This window comes from Alosa pseudoharengus, unplaced genomic scaffold (genome assembly GCF_046254945.1).
Source record: "Alosa pseudoharengus isolate Yale_2024_CS ecotype anadromous, Long Island Sound unplaced genomic scaffold, YU_APseudo_1.1 YU_APseudo_1.1_scf_8, whole genome shotgun sequence".
NCBI lineage: Eukaryota > Metazoa > Chordata > Actinopteri > Clupeiformes > Clupeidae > Alosa > Alosa pseudoharengus.
In genome coordinates, this window is record NW_027468870.1 from 8382526 (window position 1) to 8391565 (window position 9040).

The following is a 9040-nucleotide window of genomic DNA, read 5'->3' on the forward strand; positions in this document are numbered from 1 at the left end:
AGTGGTCAAAGGTCACCAAAATAATTGTGCAGTCTTAATATGGGGTCACGACTCCACATACCAAGTTTAGTTTCAAGCGGTGAAAGTGTTAATAAATATAGCGCCCCTAGTGGTCAAAGCACACCAAATGAATTGTGCATCCTCAGGATGTAGTCCCAAGTCCACATACCAAGTTTGGTTGCGATAGGTGAAAGTGCTTATCATACCGCCCCAAACATCACCAAATGTATTGTGGGTCCTTAGGATGTGTTCACGAATCAACGTACCAAGTTTGGTGTCAATACGAGAAAGTCTTCCTAATTATAGCGCCCCTAGTGGTCAAAGTATACCAAATGTATTGTGTGTCCTCAGGATCGGGTCCCGAGTCCATATACCAAGTTTCGTTTTAATACGTAAACGTGTTACTGAGAGATGAGCTAATTTCCTGTATCTCTAGCGCCCCCCTAGTGGTCGAAGGTCACCAAATTTATTGTGCGTCCTCAGGATGGGGTCTTAAGTCCATGTACCAAGTTTGGTTTAGATATGGCTAAGCATTGCTGAGATATGAGCCTACTTCCTGTGATTATAGCGCCACACAGTGGTCAAAATTTACCAAATTTCTTGAGCCTCCTACTAATTGGGTCCTGAGCCCATGTAACAAGTTTGGTTTTGATACGTGAAAGCATTGCTGAGATATACCTTCACTTCCTGTTTGGTGACTTCGCTGCCAAATTTGATTGGCTGTTACGAGCGAACGGTTTTAGGTTTGAAGACAAAACAGGGTTAACTTTTTTGAGGCTTGGACTGAAGATTATGTGTGTCAAGTTTGGTGTCAATCGGACAAACTTTGTGACCTGTGAAAACTTTTAGGTGTTTTTGATTAAATCCAATATGGCGGAAAATCCATCATGGCGGAAAATGACGTCATAGGGTGTGTTGAACTCGGCTTGGTCCAAGGATTCCAACAATACCTAATATTTGACAATCGGGCCAACGGGTCAAAAGTTACTTGCATGAACGCACATCCAACTTTGGCCTGTTGGTGGCGCTAGAGTGCTCGAGGTGCCGACTTGAAACTTAATCAGGGGACTGTGCCTAATTTATGTGCCAAATTTTACAACTTTTTACCAATTCAATTTCAATTTATTGTGCTTATAGAGCGCCAAAACATAACACATGTATCATGGCGTTTTACAGAATGTAGGCAATCAGAGAAAGAAGGAAAGAAAGGAAGAAAAGAAAAGCAAGAGAGAGGCCCATGGGTAACAGGGGCGAGGAAAAACTCCCTAGAATTGGAGATATATATAGGAAGAAACCTCGAGCAGATCCACGACTCAAGGGCCTGACCCATCTGCCTAGGGTCAGTACATGACAGTAAGGTCTGTATACATGACAAATGCATATGATAGTCGGGTGTAGAGAATAAGACATGGTATTAAGCACTTTTCGAGGGGCAGGTGGTGGGTTGGCGGATGGGCCAGTAATCCGGGCAGAGTTGTCATAGGCTGGTGGTGGGTCGCTAGGCTGTACGGGCCAGGAGTCCAGATAGGGGGCAGTAATAGGGCAGTCGAGGATGGGACTTCAGGTGAGATGGGTGAGAGGAGGGCCAACACACGGATGGTTGATGACTGGTGATGATATACCTCACAAGTGAGGTACAGTAAGGGGGAAGAAAGAGAGATGTAGAGTGGGTTAGTATTACTGAAAATCAAAATGGTTAATGTCAATAAGTAATCAGTAGTACTATATATTGTTACAGTATACCATAGTGAGAATAGGCAAGAGAGGGAGAGTTGAGAGAGAGAGAGAGAGAGAGAAGGGGAGAGAGGAGGGGGGGTTGTACGGCGTGACACATGAAAAGTCCATGACAGCACTATGCTATAGCAGCATAACTAAGGCATGGTGAGGGGTAGTCGACACCAGCGCAGGTATGGTCAGTGACCACCATCGCACGCGCGACTGGGGTGCCAGTCACATGAGGACTCAGCAGGGTGGTCCATACCAAAAACCCTGAGGTGGGTGAATTTCCACGCACCATACCTAACTATGGGAGGCAGTAAAGAGGTATGTTTTAAGTCTAGACTTAAAAATAGGGAGGGTGTCTGCTAGTCGAATTGAGGTAGGAAGATTATTCCAGAGGAGGGGTGCGCGATAGCTGAAAGCTCTGCCTCCTACTGTAGTTTTTGAGATTCTTGGAATTACAAGAAGGCCAGTATTCTGTGATCGTAGTGGTCTGGGTGGGTTATATGGGACTAGGAGATCTTTAATATATTCTGGTGCCTGGCCATTAATGGCTTTGTATGTTAGAAGTAATATTTTGAAGTCAATGCGACTTCTAACAGGCAGCCAGTGTAGAGATGCCAGGATAGGGGAAATATGTTCATATTTTTTTGTTCTAGTGAGTGTGCGAGCAGCTGCATTTTGTATAAGCTGTAAGCTCTTTAGACAGGTGTTATTGCAGCCAGCGTATAGAGCATTGCAATAATCAATCCTTGAGGTGACAAAAGCATGGATTAATTTCTCAGCGTCTGGTAGGGATAAAGACTTCCTTATCTTTGAAATGTTCCTTAAATGATAGAATGAAACTTTGGTAATCTGTTTTATGTGATTACTTAGTGATAGGTCTTGGTCAACTGTAACTCCTAGATTTTTAACACATGTGGATGAGGATAGTCGGAGATCAGTAAATGTAGCCTGTGATGAGGATAGGATATCCCTCATCTTTTTAGGACCTAAAACCATGACTTCTGTTTTATCGGAGTTCAAAAGCAGGAAATTGTTTGTCATCCATGTCTTTATGTCTCGTATACATGTGTCAAGTTTGGCTAACGGAGTCAATTCGTCAGGTTTTATGGAAAGGTATAGTTGTGTATCGTCTGCATAAGAATGACGGGCTGCCATAGACTTCCATGACGGAATAATAATAATAATAGGAAAACGTAGAAACACAATGGGTGCCTTCGCTGCTTGGCCCCCAATAATAATAATAATAGTAAAAACTAGTAACTCAATGGGTGCCTTTGCAGCTTCGCTGCTTGGCCCCCAATAATAGGAAAAACTAGTAACTCAATGGGTGCCTTCGCAGCTTCGCTGCTAGGCCCCCAATAATAATAAGAAAAGGTACAAACACCCCCAATTTAACTAGCATCAAATAAGTGATTTCTGATCTCCCTGTTTAGGCCTACCTCCTTTTTCCATTAGGCCTAGACTACTCATATTCACCCCTTGCAAACACGTGACTTAAAGGAACCATATGTAAGATTGTGGCCAAAACTGGTACTGCAATCACTTTCAAATTACTGTAGAGCGTTGTATCCCCTCCCCCTCCCCCCTGACTCGAGGTTGCCAACCCGGAATGCTGAAACACTACTGACTTTGTGATTAGTAGATAGGTGGAGGGTGCGCATCAGGCCAAAACACAACATTACATGACAAAACACAACATCAACATTAGTTGAGGGCTGCAACTTCACTTTTTAAATGACAATATCCTGGCAGGACTACTGCTATCAGTGATATAAGTATTTGAATTGAACATGATTTTTTAATGTCTAGTGACATATCAGGGCCATTTTATGATTAATTGAAATACATTTCTTACATACGGTTCCTTTAAGTCACGTGACCGCTCCATGCTGGACGGCAAAAAGATAGGAGACGGACGGCAAATTACATTATGTCATAATGATTATGATGAACTGAACACCATTACTATAACATCTTTGTAGTTCAATGTATTGCTGTTTGAGGTCTGATAGTCAAAGAAAGATGCCAGTGGTGTTGTTAGATGAAATGGGTCATGATCGCAAATGTAAAGTTATTAAAACTGGTGGTAACAGCAAGGGGAGTTAATGTTAGGTCGTAACGTTAGGCTACTGTACTGTAATTAACATTATGGTAAATGAACACCCATAAGTATTTCTGGACTAAAATATTGAAAGCGATTTGGTTACTTTATTTGTCCTGCTTTTATCAGTTGAAACATAGTCAAAACGTTAAGAATGTCATATCAGAACATGAAATAATAACTTAGCTGCCACACTTAGCCTCTAGAAGCTAGCTATTCTAGCTAACGTTTATCATAGCTCATAGTGCTAGGGCTCATGTAACTCGTCAGTTTGTACGTTGCCCAGCGAATAAACTTACTTCTTACATGTTTTAAGTTAAATAATGCAAAGAAATAGGAAATAAAAACAACCTTGAACGGTATTATCTGTTTACATTCAGATCTTGCCATAGACTTTGCCTAAGTGCTTGTAGTCTGCCTCCTGTTCAGAGTCTATGGTTGCTATAGCAACCGCTGCTGTGCTTCATACACTGACGAGATAAGTATGCAATTGTGGTTGAAATACTCCCGAAACACAAAGAAAACAAACCAAAATATATCTATGCAAGAACATGGGATGTTGTTGTATTCCCAAACAATAAGCCAACAGTCGTGGAAGGGCATTACTACGGTTAAATCTCACTATAATCTCCTAGCTGTGCGATATGTCCCATTACAACCCATTGATTTGATTTGTGTTCTTGCCGTCCACTAGGCTATTTTGCTGTGGCGCGAACAAAACGTGACGTCACATGCAAGGGGTGAATAGTTCAACCAGGGAAGAGGGATAGAAAAAAAAGAAGAAGAAAAAAAAAGAAACAAGACGTTCCTTTTCAATATTAGGCTACAATATCCTATTAGGCCAACTGAGTAGACCATTCAATTCAATAGTCCATCGGATGAAAAGGAGATCCAAAGGGGAGAAGGATATTAACCTAATTAAGTGAAAAACAGAGTTTTGAATAAGTTCAAGTGTATAGGTGTGTATGTCTATAATATATGTCTATAATGTGAAAGGAGAAGTCAATCCATTAGTTATGTCCTTTATTCATTCAATGCTCACCGTCTCTTGCGAGCTACCATTTCTCTGTGCCGTCACTCTCTGATAAGGTAACGTTAAGCCTGTAGATTGTACATCTTCCATTCTCCTTACGTTGTAAATCCTCCGATCTGTAGGTGATATAACCCCCTGTTGCCGTAGTTGGCTCTCTGCTTCTTCTGGTGTTTCACATGTTGTAGACCCTTCATCTCTGTATACTTTTAATTTTGTTGGGTACAGCAAGTACATTTTTACATTCCTCTCCTTCAATAGTTTTCTCAAGGTGGTATACCTGCTTCTCTCCTTCTGTAATCTTGTGAGAAGTAGATGCGGTTTTCGCTGTGAGTAATGTTTTTTTTTAGACCAAGCTGCCTGTAGAACTTTTTGTCAGGTGGCCCAGTGCTGGAAACATACAGTACCACTACCGACCGGGGAACTGCATTCTCCTGTACCATGACCTTTGAAGAGGAGCGGTAGGCTGCAGCAATGTTTGTCGGGTGATATCTCCAACTTTTCCACAAGCAGTGATCTTATGAATTCCACCATGTCTTCCCCCTCTGCACCTTCCTTAATTTGATAAATCCTTACGTTGTTCTGGCAGGCTCTCATCTCAAGATGTTCCAGTTGTTCAATTACCGGTAGCCTCTTTTGTTCTTGATTCAAATGTTTTATCGTCTCATTTGTAGTCACCTCTCTCTCCTCCAGGTGATGTATTCTCTGCTCTGCTTCTTGTATGTTATCGGCGACTTCTCCCATTTCAGAGCGAAAATGCTTTATATCCGTCCTTATTTGTTTCATCTTTGTTAAAGGAGAATTCCGGTGTGATTTTGACCTAAAGTGTTTTGAAACATGATACCGAGTGTGAACGTATGTCTCATAGCCCATCTCGGCTTGTCCCGTGCACTCCGAAATCTGGCGCTAGTTAGCCGATGCTACCAACAAGGCGGTCAATGGTGGTGCCTCGGGCATCGGCATAGCCATGCAAATAAATCACTGTTTTACACCATTTACGAGGCTCAATGGATCTCCACACTTCATTGGTAGACTTCCGAGGGCCCTGACATTTAAAACGAGACATTGAGAACTTTGAAAAAGCACTGGTAGTTTACTTACAAGACGATTTATACAGACAGTATCTTCACGAAGTTTAGCGTTTGCAGCCATCTTGAATTTAGTCACGAGCGACGAGTAAGAATGAACAGGTATGATAAGGGATCAGATTCCAAAAATAATTCTGTGGAAATGCATGGATTACAGTTTCTTCCAGTAGCAGCATCTGGAATCCATGCATTTCCACGGAATTATTTTTGGAATCTGATCCCTTATCATACCTGTTCATTCTTACATCATTCTTAGATTGCTGCAAACGCTAAACTTCGAGAAGATACTGTCTGTATAAATCGTCTTGTAAGATCTACTTGGTCTTGACCGATTCTAGGGCGGGCTTAAAATAAATCTAGTTTTTTAAATTACAAATGATCAGAAATGATCAGACAAAAAAGATGTTTAATTTATTCAAAATCCACCTATAATGGCTGTGCCTTGACATTACAGAACTCATTACTTTTACATGAAAAAGTATAACCTAACAGTGTAAAAAGAAGTAGTTCAGAAAACAATTACATAGGTAACTGGTGTTGAGAATTAGTTTTTTCGCCTTGACTCTGGTCTCTCTTATTTTGGACTCAGTCTTGACCTGGACTCGAACAACTTTGGACTGTCTTGCCTTGGACTCGAACCTCTCTTGACTCGGTCTTGACTTGGTCTCGACTAGTCCTGGTCTTGGACTTGTCTTGGACTCGACAAAGACGGTCTTGACTACAGCAAAAAAACTGTCCATGTAAACGTGGCTACTGAGGCCTATTCATGCAGGCTCCATGCTTTAATTGTAACATTCAATCCAGCCAGGCAGCTACAGCGCTAAACTCTGGCGGGCATGTCTTTGAGCCCCCATGTACATGCCCACACAGTGTAGCGCTGTAGCTGCCTAGCTGTGTTAACTGCTGGTTGTAGCCACTTGAGCGAGGTAAAACAAATTATTTTCGTATTATTTCATACCAACAGCACTCAGTGACCTCTCAGTGATGGAGATCTATGTGAAAACTCGCTGAATTTCTCCTTTAAGGATTTCATATGATTACACCAACCAACCAATTGTGCACGGCTTAAACAGGACCTCAAAATGTACACTGACATAGAATGTACCGCTATAAGTCTACAGCTAGTTAAATAAAAAAAAAAATGAATATATATATATATATATATGAATCTTGAATGTCTGACCAGGCCGACAGGCCTTAGAGCTCCGGACAGACGCTTGTCAAGGCAGCTATTCTGTTTTCTGTTTTGCTTTTAAATAAATAAATTGATCATTCCACAGCTGGACTAAAGATTGCAAGAGCAGCCAGGAGACGGCTTCACAATGTTAAATACCCCCTCTCTGAAGCTGTTGCTTTAGGACTAGCTTCAAATCCACGGAATGTGATTTTTCATCAGAATTCTAATATAGATCTAAAGGTGAGTCTTGCACTTCATTAAAGTTACCTCTTCTATTCTGTCTTTTCTTCATTGTGTTCACATTGATTAGGCTCCCATTGTACCATTTTATTACAAAGGTTACTAAAGCATTTTAGTTATGTATCATGAAAATAACTAGATACAAATGTGATACGTCTACCCTAAAAGAAAGTGGAATAGAGTATTAGATTAGATTAGATTCAACTTTATTGACATTTAGCAGAGTACAGGTACAGAGTAGAGAAGGCGCAGTTGGCGGTTACAGCCGCGGATAATCCGCGGATCGGGCGGATGACGTGACGAAAAATAATATTTTAATTAAATTCGGGCGGGTGGCGGTTGAACCAATCAAATGAAAAAAAAAATATATACATTGTAAAATATTGTTACACACACACACACACTAAAGGAACAGAAAGTTTAAATTGAGTATCCTATGGTAGCCTACCAGTGTTTTGTCCTTTGTGCAATAAGAAAGTAGAATACAGTGCAAGTTGACCAATGATTCATCTCCCATGTAGTGTCTCGTTGCAGCGCCTTGGTAGGCCACTAGCAAACCTGCAAGCTATGAGCCCAGCTGTCAGTATTGGACAGTGTTGGGGTAACGTGTTACAAAGTAATGCGTCACTGTAATTTAGTTACTTTATTGGGTAAAGAAGTAAGGTAACGCATTACAATAACATTTTCAGTAATTAACGTCCATGCGTTACTCACAATATCTCTAATATATTGACTTATTGTTTCCATAGCAGCATGCAGTAATTGCTTAGGTCTATTTAAATTATAGATTAGCCTAGATGCATTATTAGTGCGCAGGGTAGAGCACGCATTCTCTTCCTGCACCGCTCTCCCTCAAACAGGTTGGCTTAAGCCCGCACCTATATGCAAATCAAAACAGCTTGTGCAAGGATTGTTTATGCAGACTACAACTGGTGCGGTATAGCCTACACAACTTTGTTCAAAATTGATGCATTAGGTTAACTTTGCAAAGTTAGTGTTATAGCCTACTTATCACAAGTTGTCAATCGCGTTATCATTCGCAAAACGTTACATTATTTCAACGTCTCTACCGAACCTGTAGCTTAATTTGCGGAGGACAAAGAAAAAGCACCTGTTTGATAAATGAGCCAGGAGTGGAGAAATAACTTTTAAGAAATAATCTGTAGTCTACGACGATCTTAAGCTTACGATGCTTTCGGGGAACTGGGCCCTGGTTCGTAACTTTATTTTCCCTATACTTCCAACTCTTGACTGCGCTGTACGCATAGCCAATTGACTGCTTCACAATAGGTTATTTATATTTTTCAATAAACACATTTGTTTATTCAGCTTTATGCAGCAGAATTACAAACTTTTTGCAAACATTTTGGAGAGAGAATGAGAATGCACACACGCAAGAATTTTCTCCAAAATGCCCGGTGTGAAAGTAGGCCTAGGCTGCTAGGCTGCTTTTAGCTGACCAGTGCCGAACCTGAAATTGCTAATATTAACAATGTAGCCTAAAGGCCCGTACACACCAGATACGATACGAAATAACAGTGCGAAAATGCAAAACATTTGTGTGCAAAATTTTCGCACTCAAAGTGTACACACCAAGTCCGATGCGATTATTTTAATATTTCGCATTCTATTTCGCACTCACGTCACGCAGGTTCACACAGCGACTTTCAGTAAGCAGG

General features: G+C 41.0%; 1 protein-coding gene across 1 annotated transcript in view; it reads left to right on the forward strand.

The window, feature by feature from the left end:
• cngk (cyclic nucleotide-gated potassium channel) overlaps positions 1-8131 on the forward strand; it is a 62556-nt gene extending 54425 nt beyond the window's left edge. Inside the window, exons 7-8 of the mRNA XM_076274352.1 lie at positions 7225-7361; positions 8111-8131. Of these exons, the coding sequence (XP_076130467.1) occupies positions 7225-7361; positions 8111-8131 (158 nt within the window). The remainder of the gene's footprint in view (positions 1-7224; positions 7362-8110) is intronic.
• The last annotated feature ends 909 nt before the right edge of the window (positions 8132-9040 follow it).